At 37.6% G+C, this 20,356-nt stretch overlaps 1 protein-coding gene across 1 annotated transcript in view; it reads right to left on the bottom strand.

Annotated features, from left to right (window-relative positions):
* Nucleotides 1-14,835: 14,835 nt before the first annotated feature.
* Nucleotides 14,836-20,356, bottom strand: part of LOC104543701 (type II inositol 3,4-bisphosphate 4-phosphatase-like) — a gene marked incomplete at its 5' end in the record, with an annotated part of 41,002 nt that continues 35,481 nt past the window's right edge. The window contains 2 exons of the mRNA XM_010188370.1: nucleotides 14,836-14,942; nucleotides 16,879-16,983. Coding sequence (XP_010186672.1) covers nucleotides 14,836-14,942; nucleotides 16,879-16,983 — 212 coding nt within the window. The remainder of the gene's footprint in view (nucleotides 14,943-16,878; nucleotides 16,984-20,356) is intronic.

Below are 20,356 nucleotides of genomic sequence, written 5' to 3' on the forward strand. Positions count from 1 at the left end.
TTCTGTGATTCTGTGATTCTACAAAGAAGAGGCAAAGTGAGACCTGCAGAGTTGTCTTTTCTTGCATGGTTAACAGCAGAGCTTCTCTTGAAGACTTCTACAGTTCCGTATCAGGAGAGTCTAAACTTGTCTGTCCTTAGAAATGGCTAAAGTTTTGTACTTCCCTTCCTCTCCCCCCTCAAAAAGTCTGCTTGAGATCACTTCAGGTCTCTGCATCAGGCATGGTAAATGGAAAAAAAGCTTTAAACTTCACAAAGTTGTTAAGCAGTGGATAGCTTGAAGTAAGGAATGCCCACTATGACTGCAATGCCCACTATGACTGCAATGCATATCAGATAACTATCTAAAAAAAAAAGTTATTTAATTTCAGTATAACTATTTTATAGGGAAAAATTAACTTAAAAAGCAAATTGGCATGAAAGCAAACCTCCATTTTTTCATATAGAGATTAAAATGCTTTTGTAATTAAATTCCATTCAAAGATTCCACTGGTTTAACAACAATCTACATTTTCTTACATCTCAGTACAGCTAAATTTGCAGAACATCACTATAAAATTGTATTGAAATCACATAACAAGTATATATAAAGAAATGAAAACTTTGCAAATTCTCTTAGATACTTGACTCAAGAATATTTCTGCAAACAAAGACAGGCATAGCTGGAAAATGAATTTATCAAGCTTTCTGCAAGCTGCAAATGCTGATACATTTGTAGACAGCTAAAGGCTTCCTTAATCAATTAACAGAAAGTGTTGATAAAAGGTTAGTCTCAGGAAAATACTATATCAAATTGCAAATTATACATGGAGAAGTAAAACCATGCTTAATATGAGAAAATAAGCTCAATATAAGAAGCAGCAGTGGAATTATTTGATTTCATTTTCCACTTTCAATGCATGCAGCCAGTCCTTCCATTTCTAACACAACTACTTAACTGTAATTCACATTACTGATAGCTCAGACATGCTCACTGCTACCTAATGTTTTTAGAAAGAATTATTCTATATATCAAGCTTAACATTGTCTTAAAATAAAAAGTGATATGCTTTTTAATAAACCTGAGGAATTTAATCACCAGGCAAATAATTTTCATGACCGCTTCAAACACCTGTTTAATTTCTAAATTTCTATCAAGTTAAAATGTAATAGAACATCTCTTATTTGCATATAAAAAGCATGCAAAAGGTAGGAGAGCAGAAACACCTCATTTGCCTCAATAATGCATGCAGGCATCACGTAACTCTATCCAGAAGAGTATGCCAACCTATCTTAAATATAACTAGGGACTCCTTGTTAGTCTGTACCAGACTGGATAAGATAGACAGGTTGTCTTAGGATCTTGAGACGATGCCTTGTATGGGGGATATAACTGCAGCACCATGTGAGTTCACTCAATTTGGGGTTTTGAAACTTAGTATCGCTCTTCCCTGAAGTTGTTTCTTGGTCTTGTCTTTCTTCCCCAGCTCTCTTCCCTTCTTTACAAGCAGCTGTCCCTCCACATTAGCTTCCTCAGCAATGGTTCAACTCCCTTTCTCAGTTGTCAACGCCTCCTCAGAGTAAATTTGGGAATAGACAGGGAGCAGGTATTCAACCATTCATGCAGCAGCTGTTGTTCAGACAGCTGGATTCATCTCTTCCAAGCAAAAGGTAGAAGCTAGACAGAAACTATGGGCTGTCAGGTGGAATACCTTGGGTGAGGCTTCTACTTCTGCTTCAGAAAATCTCTACTCATATACTAACCAGCAATTTAATCCTGAACCTGAAAAGTTGATTTGAACATACACAACTACATCACCAGCTATAAATTTAAAATATCTGTGATTTCTCCAAACAGAATGGATTGCCTTGTTTGGCCCTTTTCTGTAGTCAGATTCTCCAACAGACCATGGTCCAAACAGTGGGTTCGTATCACAGCCACCTGCAGCCACTTGGAAATTATCCATTCCTCCTCCCCAGACAGGCAAAGGTGGGAAGGGCAAAGCAAAAGGCTATAGCTAATATACAAATTTCTTAGTCTTGAACCCTCAGAACAAACACTTTTTTTGTTTAATTTGCTTTACTTGCACACACATTTTCCATGGAACTGCTAACAAAGCAGCTCCACTTTTTTCTATGCAAAGCTATAACTGTCCTCCAGTACAAGGAAAGGCATGGTATAATTGCCACAAAATCCCACTAAAAACCTCCCTTTCATTTTCAGGCTGTATATACTCTATCATCCCTGACATTCACAGTGACTCCAATGTTCTCAAAGTTACTGTGGACTTACACATCTATAACCGAGAGCAATGTTTATCTTCCCCATGACTCCAGTGCAATGCCTTCACAGCATGTGGCTGAGCTCAATATTCAGATTTGAAACTCTCCTGTTGAACGATGTACTGCTGAGATACACAGGGGTTGCCACTTCCCAATAGCTGAAGATATAGTGAAACGATTATTGATAGTGTTATTAAGCCATATTGCGATCACATTACAGAAGGTATGGCCCATGAAGTGATGGGAAACTTTTTTCAACCCCTCTGGTCATAGTTATAGTACTTAATATTTTTGTAAGATGACATCTGCTTAAAAGTACTTCAGAATTTAGCTAATCTGCAGTATCACTCTGAGAGACAGGTAGAAAATATTATCTTCCTTAATTTAGAGCTAAAGAAACTAAGATGAGGAAAAGCCTACAGCTACTGAGGAATATAACAGGAGAAAGAGGATTAAAATTTGAGACCTCCTGGCTCTAACTTCCTAGCTTTTCCTTCCAGGCTGCACCAACATTTCTGATCATGCTATTATTCTAAACCTTACGCACAAATCTGGCTTGAACTACCTCCCACAAGCAGATGTTTGAAATATCACAGAAAGATAAAATAACGATTTATCATCCCACAAAATTATTTACAATAATCTATTTTTGATAAACCCCAGTATGTGGCCACTAGAGGATAACAAAGACACACGAAATTAAATTAATTATACTTTCAAATAAAGATGCCCTTTATAGATTTCATTAATTTTCTACAAGGAAAGCTTACAGAAATGTTAAATAATATTCTTTTTTCTGATAGCAACATTTTGAAGGTTATTTTAGTGAGCTTATTTAACGTTTCCTGATGCTATGAAAGCAAATTTATGCAGGAAAAGAACAGCAGTTAGAGACTTGGTTATTCTATTTTCCATTGCAGGGAAGATTTGAATCTTACTTTTTCTGAAAGCATCTTTAAAGAATTCTTCAAGCTGTCTGGAGAATGCTGGCTTGCAGAATTAAGCAGCAGGTCTGCATGGCTTGATATGAGAGGTTGTAAATGATTGATGTTGCTGAGAACTTCTTTTGCCTTGGCTGTGTTTTCAGGTGAATAGTAAATACACTGGTATCCAGTACTGTAATCACAGAGAAAGAGTCACATAATGTCAAAATAATTTCTGCTATTAATAACAATGCTTAATGGGCAAAAAATATTAGCGCTAGTATTGTAAAAAATGATAGATACCTGAACTTTACTGATACCATTGAAATGCTCCTTCCTTTAAGGGTAAAAACAAATCCTTGCCTGAAACAGTAGAGAACCATGGACTGCCCGCCACCAAATGCTCCAAGTTCAACCTAATAATCCCTTTGAGTAATTGATCTTAACATGAGTAAAACAGATCTTTATTTCTTTCTAAAAAAGTATTTCTGAGAAAAGGCTTAACAAGGTAAGGTAATAATCAAAAAGAGCACAAGGCTCCTTATCTTTCCAACTGAACTCCCTATCACATTATTAAACACCTCACTAAGTCTTTGAAAATGGGTCATTACTGTTTAATTGATCAGTGGCCCACACTGTGTTTTGATTAGTCTCAGTGAAGTCTAGGAAGTGATGATAACCAGAGTTATTGCTAATAAAAGCCACATGCCTAATTTGCAAGGAAAGACACAGAAATGGGGTGTCAGAGTTAATTACTACAAAAACGCACATATGCATACTAAAGAATTCCTACTTTCCCTTTAGCTGTTCACAGACAACTGCAGTTCTTTTGTATGTCTTATATTGAAAACTTATCCCTTGGTTTTTTTCCCAACACTTACTAATTATGCAATATCTTTTCATACCATTATCCAAAAAACCATTTTAGACTGCATGCACACACCTACTAGTTCTTTGCTGTAATATACACCTCCCCACTTAAAACTCTTGTTCACAGTCCTTCCCTTTATAAAACCTTGCTTCAATCTTTCAGAAAAAAAATCCACCAAAATCTTTTGCAGTTTCAGATTAACCTATAATGTTAACACAGGATAAAACCAGTGCCAGAGCAATGTACATACTCCCCCAGTTGCTTCTGTATGCATCTCCCTTCTTTCTTCTTGTGTTTTCTCATTATACATCCTTCAGTCTTTTATACCTTATCCCCACTGATTTAATTTCTTTCTTAATTTCACATATTAAGAACTAAATTTTGACATTGGTGCAATCCTTTGAACTTCATGCATTTCTTTTTATTTCAGTCTTTTTCCAGATCTCTTCATTCCCCCATTTCCCCTTTGTGACTTCTAGCGTCTCTTCCAGTTCCTCCTTATTAGTTTTCTACAAATTAGAAATTAAATTTAATTCCATAAAGGGCATATGCACATTCAGAAATCCAAATAAAGTAACTTCCATAAAACCCAAAAGGCTTAAGGCCTTTGGCAAAGACAAATTCAGGCAATCTTAAAATTAAGCCTCTTGCTTGAGTACTTTGCTGAATTACAGTCCCAAATTCCACAACACCCCATGCTATTTTTCTGCCCTTCATCAATGCTTCCCTTTTTAGATACAATTCTTTGTAGACACAGTCAAGGTGAATGGCTTTTGAATCAGCAAAGCTTTGCCACGATCAGCCATGTTACCAGTCACACCAAAATTCCCATGCGCCTCCCATTTGCAGTCCAGTTGGTAGACTGCTGAGTGCAAAGGTCAGAATTCTCAATATTTCAACAAAATTAAACCTATAAACTTTGTCTCCTAATGAATTGTGCAAAAAAAACTCTGTCTCTGTGAGAAATGAGGAAATGGCCACAGCTCTGCCTTCAAGGTGGCAACACTGTTAGTGAAATGAACTTCCAAAGTTAGATCTATCTCTTCATCCTCTGCAACTCTCAAGTTGTCAGAGTCAGTAGACAGAGCGTGGACAAAGAGTAATAGTCTGTGTTAATTGTAGTGAAGATACAGTCTTAAAAAGTCTTGAGGCCTTTCCCTCCCTTTATCAAACAGCCTTTTTGCAGGCTGGATCTGGCTATCGCTTTTATTAAGCTCACCATGCACATACACCTTCCTGGGACTCTCCTCAGCCTTTAATTCCCTGATCATTTTCACTTATCTCCCACGGCTCTACGCTTCAGTGAATATTGCGGTAGAAAAGCTACAGACAATGCTATAAGAAAAGAAAGAGTGGAGAGAGATACTAAACCTGTGGGTAGTTCTCATTCTAATAAAGTCAATCATAGCTCTTAAATCAAGGAAATAGTGAAGTGAGAATGACGCTTTCTTCAGAATGAAGTGTTCTCTCAGGTCTCATTATTGGTCTAATTTTAACATTTCCTGAACTTCAGAAAGCATGACTCCAAATATTCAATTTCTTTCAGAATTTGAGGGCAACTTCTGCCCTCCTCCCCAAGGAAGTAATTACTTTTCAGAAATTTTTAGAGCTTGCTGCCACATACAGCTATGGTAAGTAGGTAATACTACTTAAAAGAAGCAGCTGCCCATAAAACATATAGAAAAATTTTTACAGGTATCTTAATGCATAAGCTAGATGAAAGGAATTACAGGTAAGAAGAATCTTTAGCATTAGGGCAAAGGCCACACAGGTAGGTCCAGTGCAGGAAATCAGCAGCACTATTAAAATCTACCTTTGATATGTAAAATGCATTATTAGTCATGTACCTTTTGACAAAGTCTATAATAATGTCTTCTGGCTTAAGTTTCAAAGCGCTCACTAAGCATATAAAAATCACCCATAACCACTTCCATATATTGGTATCGTCATTAACTATGTACACATGGCTGTCAGTGGTCATTTCAGTTTTAAAATTGCCTTAATAACATTGCCATGTAATTTGAATAAAGATTACGTTGACTATGCAATCTTAACTATGCAATTGTAACAAAGTTTTTTTTGCCTGAGAATAAGTACTGCAATATGCTAAATGTCTAATTTTTAACAACACTCAGAATACCTCCAGTCCTGCTGTTAACTGAGTCATTTGTGTGAGTGAGTTAAATTGTCACCATCTGGGACTGGGTTAAAAGCTTTCAGCAATGAACATTTGACTTCACATTTTTCACAGTCAAAGCCGCAGACATTAACATCAAGAATAGAGTTAAAGTGTACACAGCAAGAGCATCTACCCCCAGATAACCTCAAGCTTATGTACATTACTGAAGATATCAATTCAATGCCTTATTTATGCATCACATGTGTTCTGTCTAAAGCAAGAAGTTATGATCAAGAATAAACTGCTTACATAAAAAAACCCAGCACAATTCACTGCCTCAGGAAATGAAACTAAACCATGATCAGTGCTGAGGTTTTGAAAACAGGACTGAGAAAGATCAGAAGTTCAAATTTTTAAATTTTTTAAAAATTTCTTTAAGATTCCCTAGCAAACTTGGAAATTCCAACTTTGAATATTGATGAAAATGAAATTATGTTATTAGTTCTGTCTAATCTATCTTTACTTATGAAGGCCAAATCTCCATGAATCCTTATCATGAAGCAATGGCTAAGGCTGTGTGCTTCTATTGCCTCTTCATTCCTAACTGACCCTTGGAATAACTCCACATCAATGTCTTCAGCTGGTAATGGGGCATACATTTCAGTGAAATGAAAGGTCAAGATGTTCTTCAGAAGCCCTTGAGAGACCTAAGTAGGACAGATGCCACAGTGGCATAGGTGAATCTCACAGTGAACTTCCTAAGAAGACTCACTCCAGGAAGCTTGAATGAGGAGGAAAAGCTTTCCACAGTTCTTCAAATTAGTTTCAGAGTACCTTTACATTGGTGGAAAGATGCAAGTAGCCTTTAACATATGGGTGAATCTTACGCAGGGTAACTGAGCAAGTTTCTTACCAGAACAAAAAAGGTCTAAGTCTAACTATATATTAAGTCTAACTATAACATATTAGTCTTGTTTTTCACCTGAAAGAAGTATCTTTTTCCCTCTTGAGACCATATTTTTAGAAATTTTACTTTTTTTTTCCCTTTAAATCTGATTAGATTGGTTGTTACAAATAAGAGAAGAATTGCAAAAACACTGCATTTTTAATAAATATTATACAATACCTTCCCCTGTTCTGTTTGCGCAATATATATATATATTCTATGTAATAAAAAATATGCCAGACCTATCTTCTGATATACATTTCCCACATTCTTTTGTTCGATAAACCTTCAAGAAACATATTGTTCCCTCTTGATTTGGTTTGGCAATTGCAAATGCAACTATGCTCTTGCAAAGCAGGATATAACCTTGCTACCAGTTAACAGTTCCTCTTGTCTGTTAATTCCACAAGTATAGGTTTGAGCGAGGAATATTTTGTGATATGCTGACACTGTTGAATATTTCAATAAACTGTTCTAATAATCAGCCTGAAGGTCAAAAGCATGTGAAGCACTCTGTCATGTGCACGAACAATGATGTCTTGAAAGCTACAGGGATTGGCTTGAGAAATAATCTCTTCCCACATCTTTCTCTAGGTCTCCAGCTCTGTTAGCCTAGAGGAAACAGCTGCTAAATCTGCATTTTTTTCCTCTTCATTTTATATTCTGACATATCTCAAGGTGTCATTTCTTCCTTCAACCGAATCTACAGAAAAGCTGCTCCCATTGTAAAACAGAAAATTTAAATTGTAAAAGCTGCCCCTGGAAATGCTGTGTGTCCTCAAAGCATCCTCATGCAGTTAAGCAAACACGTGCATACAAAATAAAGTTGTCACTGCCATAGTGAAAGAAATTTCTCCGTGGTAAGAATGAGAAGAATCCTTTCATATGTCTATTTAAAGTAGACCCTGTCTTGAATATTCAAATAAGTAAGATCATATTCAGAGCTTGCTTTCTCCTTTTCTGACTCACACAAGTTCTTCTAGTTGAAGACAAAAAAAACCCCACCACTATTAAAAAACCAAACAACTTGGAGTTTTCTCTTAGCTGCCCTCAAAGACAAAAGGGAATATGAATTTTAGAGGTCTTCTCCTTTCTACTTCATGGCAATACATACAGTAAGCAAACATTTTTTCAGGTCTGGTAAGTGATTCACGAAAAATCAGTGCCCTGATATCAGTGCTCAAATGTAAGTTCGTTAGCCTGACTCAGGCTCTTTTTCTTATGGAGTCTGACAAGATAGTAACTTAGTTACCCTAGTTATAGCCTAAAGACAGACTTTTGCTCTTCCAGGGGAACAAAGAAATACAAAGAAAACTACACTGTCAGAGTTAATGTGTAGTATCTTGTCCTTGAAAGTCACCAAAATAGAGATGCTTCTGAGGGATGCAGAAAAGTCTAAGCAGCAAGGCAAGTATAAGGTGATGTGTAGACACTCTGAAATAGGTATTAAAAGCCTAGAAAAAAGCTTGCAAAAAGCTCTACCCAGTGCTCCTGCACACAATTCTCTGTCAAATTAGAGGTCTACATGGTTTAAGACAGTGGAATAAGGGTGTATGAAATTGAGAAGGGGCTGAGCTGCACCGAGCACCCTTTGCCATCCTAGCCTTCTGACATATAACATTGCACAAGATCCAAAGAGAGGAGTCTAGTGCACCCTCTCCTCCTCTCCCCTGTTACGGGCAACTAAGAAACAAGGGCATTGGCAATTCATTCCTATGAGATACTGCAGTGTGTGTTGTCTCAGGAAGAACTCATCAAAGACTGTGCCTCTTCTCTATAAGGCATTCCCCCTTTCCTCTCCAATGAACAGAAGTCACAGATAATAATTTCAAGTTTGCCTCACACCTACTCTCCATTTTGGGAACCACATTCTGCCAATGTGGATATGCTGCAGGGCCATGCATTGAATATAATGGCATTCATTTTCTATGGAGGGTCAAGACAATTTAGATGAGCATACATGCGGTACTTCCTGCATTCTCTTTCAAATGCTGTACCATTGATTGCATAGCGCTGGCACATTTAGCTCAAGTGTTGAGCACACACAACTACGGGTGCTGCCAGTGACAGCTGTGGCCGCTCAAAATTTCCTAACAGTCATAGCAACAAACACGAATACATGCAATTCTTCATTTGCAAAATATGTAACACTTCTGTACCTGTTCAATGGTTAACAAAACATTTGAACACAGTAAAAAACCTGAAATCTAAGGCCTTTATCTTTGTTTAGTCTAACTTTGGCTTTCTGAAGAATAAGAAAAATAATATTTTCTTATTTACTTCACAGGCATGGTAGAAAGATTTTTTGTTCACATATGCCCAGGGCTGTCAGAAATGAAGATGATACCTTAAGCTACTGTTTATTTATTGAAAATTTGTGTATAGCTACTTCCCACTTAGCACAAAAATTACTGAAGAGATCTCTCATTCTTAGCAGCATGTTTTCAAGCACTGATATTCCTCACACTTCCTGCAATATAGTAAGAAAAATTCACAATCCTGAGTTTGTGTTCAGTATAAGTCCTGACAGTCCCACTAGATTTTAATCTTCCATGTATTCAGCAGGGTAAACTGTTTCATTACTCAATGAGCTCGTAACACTTAAATGCAACTTTAATGATATTTTTCTAGCTACTTAGAAAAATACTTACTTTCGTCTTTCTGCCTCAAATTTACTCAGCAGCTTTCGGAGACCACCATTCTTAAATCCTTGGAAATGTGCTGCTGGGGCTCCCACAGTGATGACATCATACAGAGCATCTGCAACGGGAACAGACAAGCACAGAGATTTGCCTATGCCCAAGGTATGGCAACACTATGATATCTACTCTACAGGACATGAGAGCAACAAGTCTGTATTATTTCCAAGGAATAATCAATAATCTGTGTCTCAAGGAGGCCTAAGAGCTAATCAGTCTTTCAATACAGCCACCTGCACACCTTAGAAAGTTTACCTGATTTATTGCTTCATCTAAATTATATGCCGCAGTGTAGAACAATATTCTAGCTCTGCAGTTTACAAAGCTGTCAAGTAAACTGGCCTTTTGTGTATTTCACTTTATTACCCTTTCCATTATTTAACTTGTAGTCATGCTGAGATACACAGATTCATGCATTTTAGAGCCAAAAGAGACCATTATGATGGAATAGTCTGATTGCCTGAACAATACAGGCTACAGAATTACAGCTAATGATTCCTAGTCTTCTGGTTGAATGAAGTAATATATATATATATTTTTTTTTTTAAAAAAGGCAACTAATCTTGATTTAAATACTTCAAGTGACAATAAATTCACTGCATTTCCAGGGAAGTTGTTCCAATGACTAATCAACTTGACTCTACTTCTTTTCTAGTTTGAATTTGTTTAGCTTCCACTACCACATAAAATCACCTGTTTAATGCTAAATCTAAGAGCCCTATTCTATGACATACACTTACTTGTTATAGATGCTTATTAACACAGAGTAAGTCAGTTGTTTTCAGCTGAAAAGCTACCAGAATGGGAAATAAACTATACTACTGCAATTCTTGCTGAGACAACAAACTGTTGTTACTCTCCGTATGTACCTGATGTCTTGTGACGTATGTGATAACTTTTTCTATGGATGTATGCTTACAGAACTGGAGATGAAACATCTTTTTAAAAACAACCTTTCATTTTGTGCCTGTGATTGATTTTCAATGCAGAGATGAAGATTTAATTATATCCTAAACCACAGTAATTATTCCTTCAAACTTTAAATTTACATTTGCAGAATTTATGTTTGCATGAAGCAGTACCTGTGCTGTGCTCAAGCTCATCTGAGGTATAAAAATACAGGTCAGAAAGTATCATTCTTACAATCTATTTCTAAAGGAAACATTAGAGGATACTTTTTAAAAATTATTTTATTCATCACGGAAGCATTCCATGTAAATTAAAACCTAATTCTCTCCCAAAATAGAACTTTTCTTGCATTCTGATGATAAACAGCCCTAGAAGCAAGAACACTGTACAAATGATTCACAGTTAATGAACTATGTTTTACTTCCAGAGCTGAATCTCAAAGCATATTTGCTGAAATTGATTTGAACTCTAATGAATTGGTGACTCTTCAATTTCCACTTAAAAAGAGAAGTGACATAATTTCATTAGCCTCAGGTGAGATTCAGGATTTTTAAATAGCCTATTCTTTCAGATCTTCATGGAGACTTATCCATAGTACATAATCTTGGGCTATTAGAGCTCCATCAGTACTTGACAATAAGTAGATCTATTGCTTTAAACAAGAGTGGCTTGAAACCAAAATAAGAGATGAACCCATCAGGTTAACTGAATAATGGCTTCTCGGTATCTTTACAGACAACTCATTAAACTACAGGAAAACATTTGTAAACTCTAGTGCTTTTTCCAACTCTGTTCAATAAGTAAATTGTAATTCTGCTTATAGCTATTCTGGGGGTGGGATTTATCCAGAAGGAAGCTTTAAGAAAGGACACTCTCTCCACAATCCAGGAGGAAGCAGTTAATGACGTGCTACACCACCTGGATACTCGCAAGTCTATGGAGCCAGATGGGATCTACCTGAGAGTACTGAGGAAGCTGGCTGGAGAGTTTGCCAAACCACTTTCCATTGGTTATCAGCAGTCCTGGCAAACTGAGGAGGTCCCAGATGACTGGAGGCTTACCAATGTGACACCCATCTAAAAGAAGGGCCAGAAGGAAGATCCAGGGAACTACAGGCCTGTCAGCCTGACCTCGGTACCAAGGAAGATCATGGAGCAGTTCATCTTGAGTGTGCTCACATTGCATGTGGAGGACAACCAGGAGATCAGGCCAAACCAGCATAGGTTCAGGAAGGACAGATCCTGCTTGACCAACTTGATCTCCTTATATGACCAGGTGATCTGTCTAGTGCATGAGGGAAAGGCTATGGATGTTGTGTACCTAGACATTAGTACAGCCTTTGACACTGTCACCCACAGCATTCTCCTAAAGAAGCTGGTGGCTCATGGCTTAGATAGGTTTACTCTTTGCTGGGTTAAAAACTGGCTGGATGGCCAAGCACAGAGAGTTGTGGTGTACAGAATTAAATCCAGTTGGCAGCCAGTACCAAGTGGTGTTCCCCAGGCCTCAGTGTTGGGGCCAGTCATGTTTAATGTCATTATCAATGGATCTAGATGAGGGGATTGAGTGCTCCTTGAGTAAGTCTGCAGACAACACCTAATTGGGTGGGAGCGTTGATGTGCTCAAGGCTAGGAAGGCTCTGCAGAGGGACCTGGATAGGCTGGATTGATGGGCCGAGGTCAATTGTATGAGGTTTAACAAGGCCAAGTGCCAGGTCCTGCACTTGGGTGACAACAACATCATGCAGCGCTACAGGCTTGAGGATGAGTGGCTGAAAAGCTGCCAGGCAGAAAAGGACCTGGGGGTGCAGGCTAACAGCCAACTAAACATGAGGCAGCAGTGTGCCCAGGTGGCCAAGAAGGCCAATGGCATCCTGGCTTGTATCAGGAATAGCGTGGCCTGCAGGGGTAGGGAAGTGATTTTGCCCTTGCACTCGGCACTGGTGAGGCCATACCTCAAATGCTGTGATCAGTTTTGGGCCCCTCACTACAAGAAGGACATTGAGGCAACTGGAGCGTGTCCAGAGAAGGGCAAAAAAAGCTGGTGAAGGTTCTGGAGAACAACCTTATGAGAAGTGGCTGAGGAAGCTTAGGGTTGTTTAGTTTGGAGAAGAGGATGCTGTGGGAAGACCTTATCACTCTCTACAACTGCCTAAAAGGATGTTGTATCGAGGTGGGTGTTGGTTTCTTCTTGCAAGTAACTAGCGATGAGAGGAAATGGCCTCAAGTTGCACCAGGGGAGGGTTAGATTGGAACAAGGGGGAATGGTTTTGAAATGGAAAAGGGTAGATTTAGACTAGATATTAAGAAGAAATACTTTACTATGAGGGTGGTGAGACACTGGCACAGGTTGCCCAAGGAAGTTGTGGATAACCCTTCCCTGGAAGTGTTCAAGGCCAGGGTGGGCAGGGCTTTGAGCAGCCTGGTCTGGTGGAAGGTGTCCCTGCCCATGGGACTGGATGATCTTTGAGGTCCCTCCCAACCCAAACCATTCTATGATTCTATATTAAGAAAAACTGCTTTCCTGAAAGAGTGGTTAAACACTGGAACAGGCTGCTCAGGGAAGTGGTGGAGTCACCATCTCTGAAAGTGTTAAAAAAACATGTAGATGTGGCACTCCAGTGGGCATGGTGGTGTGGGATTGACGGTTGGACTTGATGATCCTAGAGATCTTTTCCAACCTTAATGAGTCTATGATTCTGTGATTCAGCCTGTGGCCTCAGTATGGTCAAGGATCAGTTGTTTGTGACACAAACACACCCAGGACAGCTGAGCGCCTACCCCACGAGGATGGCATAGAAGAAGAAAATGTCTACAACCCTGGTGAGAGGCACTGGGCAGTCTCATTCCCACTTTCCAAAGCACAGTACACTGGAAAGCACTGCAAGACTTGGGAGGAATGCCTCACGATGCGCTACATTTACACATAAATGCAGCTCCCTGTGAAGGACATGGAGCATGAGTGCACTGGTACAGGAATGCTCCAGTAACTCAGAGCCATCATCCACTTGAAGAACAGACTATTGCTGACAACTCTCTAAGGTGGAGACGGAACTTAAAATGCAGTGGAGTGGTAGGAGCTGTAACACATTGTCAGCATGCTCCCCCAAAATATTAATTAATAACAAACTCACAACTCTTCCTCAAATGATTGCTTCAGAATTTGAAGGAAGAAATGCATAAGATCAGAGTTCAAGAAAACTGAGTTTTAAATAAATCATCATTTCACAGTAATTATTCTGACTCAAAAGATACACTCACCTCCTACTTACACAAGTGAAACACTAACACCAGTTACACACTTGTCAAAAACCAATTCCTTCACTGTGCAGAGATATAAACTACCTGCTCATCACTCCTTCCCAAACAAACCAGAGCTTTGGCAACATGGTGACAATCACAGTGACGCAGTAGTTCCATAAACCTAAGCTTTATCGGACCAATTTAAAGAGTTGAGGGATCTGTATGTCAAGCACAGCTCAATCTAGAATTTGAAGCAACCTGCGTGCCTTCACAGAAGGCAGTCATTGTCTCACAGTGGCCAGACGCAAAATGAAAATCTCTTCAGTCCACCAAAACTATTTAAAACAAGTCTCTAAGAGACAATCAGAAGTTCCCCCTGATCCAACTTGGAAGTGGATGAACATCAGTAATACACAGTATAATACCCCTGTAATTATTGTTTGTACTTATTATTTTACAATCTGTGTAGATGCAGAGTGTATTTATAAGGCAAACACCCTAGAGAGTGTAATTTCCATGTTTCTACAGTGACAGTAAACTTAATAGATCTCAATTTATCAACAAATTATTCACTGTACCATGATTTGCTTGTATGTATGTATCAATATAATCTTTTATCTGGAAAGGATGCTGCTAAAACTGTATGCAAGCAGCAGCAACAGAATTCTGTATTAAACAGACAGTATTAAGAGAAAATTATCCCCCTTTCCAGAAGGTATTAGAAGCTCAAAGTATTTCCAGAATAATCGGTGAGGTATTTGCACTTAACACTATGCAAATGCTTACGTGGCACAGTGCAGCACTGAATAAGTTAATTTAGGCACAAGTAGTTCTGGTCTTCCTAAGAAACAGAATATTTTAAGTTTCAAAGTAACACTGTCCTTAATGGAACTGTGCTACTCTTGTCACCTAGGCTGGCGAGTTCATCCTGGCAGTCTCTGGGAGGAAATTTTGCGTGCTCGATCACTATTTCTGGTGGCACAGTGGGAAAAAAAACAATCACCTTAGAAATGAGACAAGACTGGCTTTTACATTACACTGACATTGTGGATCACAATGAAAAATTAAGCCAATGCCCTAGAAGCACATGAATCTTACTGAACAATTGTGCAGCGTGTCAGTATGAATCATGGCAGTATAAGTTCTGCACTGCTACAACAAAATGTTTTTAACCACACTTAGGCTACCAATACATTTTAGTGAACATATCTTCTGCATTTACTTATTTATTTGAAGTGTCATAGAAACAAATGAGCATGACAACCCTGGAATTTATTTTTAAAAAAAGGGAAAGAAAAAAAAGTGGGAAAAAAAGGGGAAAAAAAGGAAAAAAGGAAAAAAGGAAAAAAGGAAAAAAGGAAAAAAGGAAAAAAGGAAAAAAGGAAAAAAGGAAAAAAGGAAAAAAGGAAAAAAGGAAAAAAGGAAAAAAGGAAAAAAGGAAAAAAGGAAAAAAGGAAAAAAGGAAAAAAGGAAAAAAGGAAAAAAGGAAAAAAGGAAAAAAGGAAAAAAGGAAAAAAGGAAAAAAGGAAAAAAGGAAAAAAGGAAAAAAGGAAAAAAGGAAAAAAGGAAAAAAGGAAAAAAGGAAAAAAGGAAAAAAGGAAAAAAGGAAAAAAGGAAAAAAGGAAAAAAGGAAAAAAGGAAAAAAGGAAAAAAAGGAAAAAAGAAATAAAAAAAACGAAAACAGGAAAACAGGAAAACAGGAAGAAAAGGAAAAAAAGGAAAAAAAGGGAAAAAAAAAAGGAAAAAAATGGAAAAGGAACTTAAAAGAAATGTAGGTAACCACTCCTCCATTTTCCAAGATGAGGAGTCAGTATCCAAAACTTGTGGCTTCAGCAGACAAGGCAGAGAAGTTCCCTGCATGGCTTTAACTTTGTACCTGATTCCTAAGTTTCAAGACAGACTCAGGACTTCTGTTCAAACTCAGTCTGGGTGCAGGTTTCAGAATTTGTAAAAAAATGTGAAGGATGGGCAAGCTGATCACTTCTTTGATTTCATTATTCACTTAAGTGAGGTCCTCTATAGCCAGTACCTACTCAGTTGCTCTAGAAATATTCTAAACACCACCTAAATCCAAAATCTTGGGTTTTAGAAGCAGATGTGCAAGCCTGATAGAAATCAAACTCCTCAGGAAAACAGGCAGGTTCCAGATTTGTACGCAAAACAAAGGCAGGAAATAACCACACAGAAAATTTCTAGAGCTCATTATAAAAAGTGAAAAAAATGAAACACTTCCAGCCTGTACAAGCAGTACAGACTTTTAAATTATGAATTTGGAAGCTTGATTATGTTAAAAAAAAAAACAAAAAAAAAAAAAAAAAAAAAAAAGGGGGGGGCAAACCAACCACCAAACTGGAAAACCAAGCAACAACCTAGTCATACAAGAAATCTGTATCAAGCCATACTGGACAAATCTCACAAAGAAGCTTATACTGTACTGATTTCACTGTCAAAACACATGCTACTTGAAACAAATCTCAGAATTTTCTTTAAAAGTCACTATTTCTTATTGAAAGATATTTTCTTCTCCTCAGCATTCTTCCAAATTGCACATAAATTCACTAAAGAAAATATAAATAAATTTAATACTACTACTTTCTGTGCTTTCTATCTGTAGTATCTTTATGCCTCACTTAAAGTATATAACCTTTATCCCATAATTAAGCGCAAAATTCAAAATGACCAAGATTCAACTCTATAAACAGTATACTTTTCAGTCCTACTACAGTTTTAAGGTTCCATCTGAAAGCCTGCCCACTTAACGTTCATTCTTGAAACTGGATATATGAATTAAGGTATTTACATCATAAAAGGGCTAAAATTGAAAGCATACCACTCAGTTTCAAGTTTAAATGCATTTCAAAGTGTACTTTGTCATACTTAGGGAATTTCTCTGCATAACATACTTTACCTTTCAATCGAGGACTATGCACATGCATTCTTTGCAGATGGAGATTTATTGGGATGAATTCTAAAGTTTTTTCTCCTTTACTACAGCTTGATTTGAAGGAAGAACCTGAAAAACAAAAGTTTAAAGAATCATTATCTTAAGCACCCAGCAGATGTTTTGTCTTCTTTTTAATGCAAGGACAATACTTGTATGTTAGCAGTCTTCTTTAATTTACTTTTAATGTGTAATTGTGTATTAGGAGAAGAATGGTTCACTAACTGAGTCTCAGCATGTATCCATATTGTAAGCAACAGAACAGCTTCTAATTCACAGAACCATCTATTTTTTTTTTATTTCAGGTGATAGACATTCTTTCCTGCTGTCTGAAGCCGGTCTGCAGTCTCCTGGAAACAATGCCACAGTTAATGTGCATTATACTTATTCTGTGCTAAAAACACAGGGGTACAGAGCTATGAAGATACTATATGTTCATCAAGTAACCTTTTTTTTTTCTTCTAACAAAAGTATTACATTGACTAGGCTAAGCATTCTTCCTAGAAAGTTCAAATAAAGAAACATAATCTAGCTTAAGAAAAGCTATAAATTAGTTTTCTTTCTAAAAGGTCGGAATCAAAAGAACTCCGAACAACAACAAAATATCTGGTTGTACACTTCAGAAAGTATGTGACTATGAGTAACTGTATGGTGGTATAAGGGAATACAATTAAAGCCTGACAGTATGAAAATGTAGTTTACCTGGAGATATTTGATACAGCACATATATAAAACAGAAGACTTGATTAGGAAAGAGAGGTGGTCCTAACTTCTCACTCAGGCAGTCAACATTTACTCACACCATCTTTTCAACACCTTATCATTTTGCCAACTATTAATCATTTGGACTAAAGTTCCTCTGATTAAAACAGGATTTAAAAAAACAAACAAATTAAAAATGTCTTTGGAAAGGTACAACCTTTTCTTGGGATAAAATGGTAAAAGAAATAATCCAAATTTTTCTTTTTGACTTGCTCAGTCAAGATATGGTAAAGTTTACCTGTTGAAACAGCTGTAGAATCCAACATTACTGAGCATTGAGCCTCCCAATGCAAACCACATTGCCAGAAGTCACCAATGGTGACCAATTGTCTCCAGACGAGCCAAGCTTACTTAGGCTGCTACCTAAGCGTAGTAACTTAAAATAATAATTTAACAGAGATTAAGAGCAAAGGTAGCAAGAAAAGCAATTGACAGGAGTCAAAGATTTATATCTGATAGGAAACTTGGAGATGCAGGCTGAAAGCAGGAGTCAGTGATAATGAGGAATAGCAGTAGGAAACCTGCATCTGGAAAGTGCAGAAAGACAAAATTACAGGAGCAGTGAAGGGAACTCAAACTGTATCAGAAAAGAAATCAGAATAATGCAGGTGAGGAGACTGAAATTAATTACAAAAGAAAACAGAAATTGAGCAGATTATTTATGAGAATTCAACTGAGACCAAGATCAAAGTTTAAGGAATACCTGGATCTGAGCCAAGGAAACACTGGTAGACTAATAGGAGAACAAGATGAGAGCAGATTACAAGGGACAGGCAAAGTAAGAGTAGGAGGGAGGATAAGAGCCTTCCCTACCTGGAGAACACTGCTCTCCTGAGCAGGAGAACAAATGCAGCATTGCCAAGCCTTGTTATTCCTCTTTCAGGGAAGACCTGAGAATCCCTTCCCCTCCAGTGCCAGAAACATATGGTGATGATAACCACCCACTGCCATCAGTTATTCTGTTTACACAGGCATGACCGATCCATGCAGTGGAATTAATACTGGCAAATGCAGATAAAGGTATCATCCATATGATATAACAGTATAGTTTGGGGAGTTTTTGTGTTGTTGAGATTTTTTTTGTTTGCTTGGTTTGGGGTTATTTTGTTGTTGGGTTTTTAGGTTGGTGTTGGTTTTTGTTTGTTTGTTTGTTTGTTGTTGGGGGTTTGTTTGTTGGTTTGGTTTTTTTTAAATAACAGAAGTAACCTTCATGTGACATCCACCTGAAGAGGAATTTTGAAACAGACTTCAATGACATATCACATACTAGCTTTTTCCAGCTCATTGAATGTTTAGGGTCTTTGCTGCTCACTTTAGAAGCAGTGATTCAATATTTTGTTTCCAACTTTTACTTTGGTATCTGGATTCAAATATATTGCTCAAGCCTCCCACAAAAACAAGATTATTAATTTCCTCAAACTTCTCTACTGCATGCATCACTACAGTTTCTAAGGGGTTTACAAATATTTAGAGAATAATTTCAACTGCCTGAGGAAAAACATTTATAATTTTATCCATTCTAATGGCAGAGAATATCTTCAGGTCAAAGCATTTAAGAAACAATGCATCAATATGAGATATGGAGGATCTCACTCTGCAGAGCATGCTTTATAATAAAACATCACTTTCCATTTTGGAAGTACAGCTCCTGACTGAGCTGAACTACATCCCTAAGTACCAAGTGCTTCTGCAGAACAGCTTGCCTCTATTGCCAGGCTTCCAAAAATGAACACCACACACCAACCACTTCTGAAGCCTGACTTGCCTAGAGTCACACAGGAACTTTGTGACAGAGGCAGGGACAGTATCCAGTTCTCCAGAGTAACATTCTGGAGTAACTTGACTGTCTCATCTTCTCCTTCTAGTGCTGGATGAAGAACAGAACCTTCAGTTTGATGATGAAATGGTAAAAAAAAAATAAATATTGGAAGGTAGGAGGAGGAGGCAGAGGGGGAGAATCATTTCAGGTCAGACTACAACAAACAGAAAAAGTTCTACTCCCTCCTAAAAGCACCAAAAATGTGTTTTTAGATTAACCTGAAATGGTTTGTTTTCATGTTACCTAACTCTTTTAGATTTCTGTTACTATGTTTCCTTGAAACAAAAATACCTGGCATTCTCTAAGATTGTCTCCCATTTTTGAGGATAAAAGCGTTCACCAAAAAGCTGCAAATCTGAAATAGCCTTAACTTCCTTAAACCTCCATTTTCAGTAAATATGCTGCTAAACCAAAACCGCTGTCTAACATCAATGCAGTTTTCTGACACTTTCACTGCAATTTCTCAATTTTAAAAACAAATTAAGTGGTCTACTAACAACAGTCTTCCCCATTAAATTCCACAAATAGCTTAGTTGAGCATGAAATAGTGTCTCTCGGAAAATACAGCGTGTGATTGTATAAGGAGGAATATGGGAATATTTTGGAAAAAAATTATTTGAAGATGCCATCTCTCCTTCTGTACACTGCTTATGGGTGAACAGAGTCTTTCCTAGCATTGATACAAAAGGAGACTGCACCTAGATGACTTACCCAGAGTTGATTCTTCAGAATAGTTTGTGACAAGATAAAAACATACAAAAAGCACCTTGTTAAAGGAAAGCAATTGTTCAGTGAGTAACAATGCAAAGATGCTAAACACATTAACACTGACCCTGCTTTTGACGTACCAAGGATGGAGAAGAG

This window comes from Mesitornis unicolor, unplaced genomic scaffold, assembly GCF_000695765.1.
Source record: "Mesitornis unicolor isolate BGI_N332 unplaced genomic scaffold, ASM69576v1 scaffold24437, whole genome shotgun sequence".
Classification (NCBI taxonomy): domain Eukaryota; kingdom Metazoa; phylum Chordata; class Aves; order Mesitornithiformes; family Mesitornithidae; genus Mesitornis; species Mesitornis unicolor.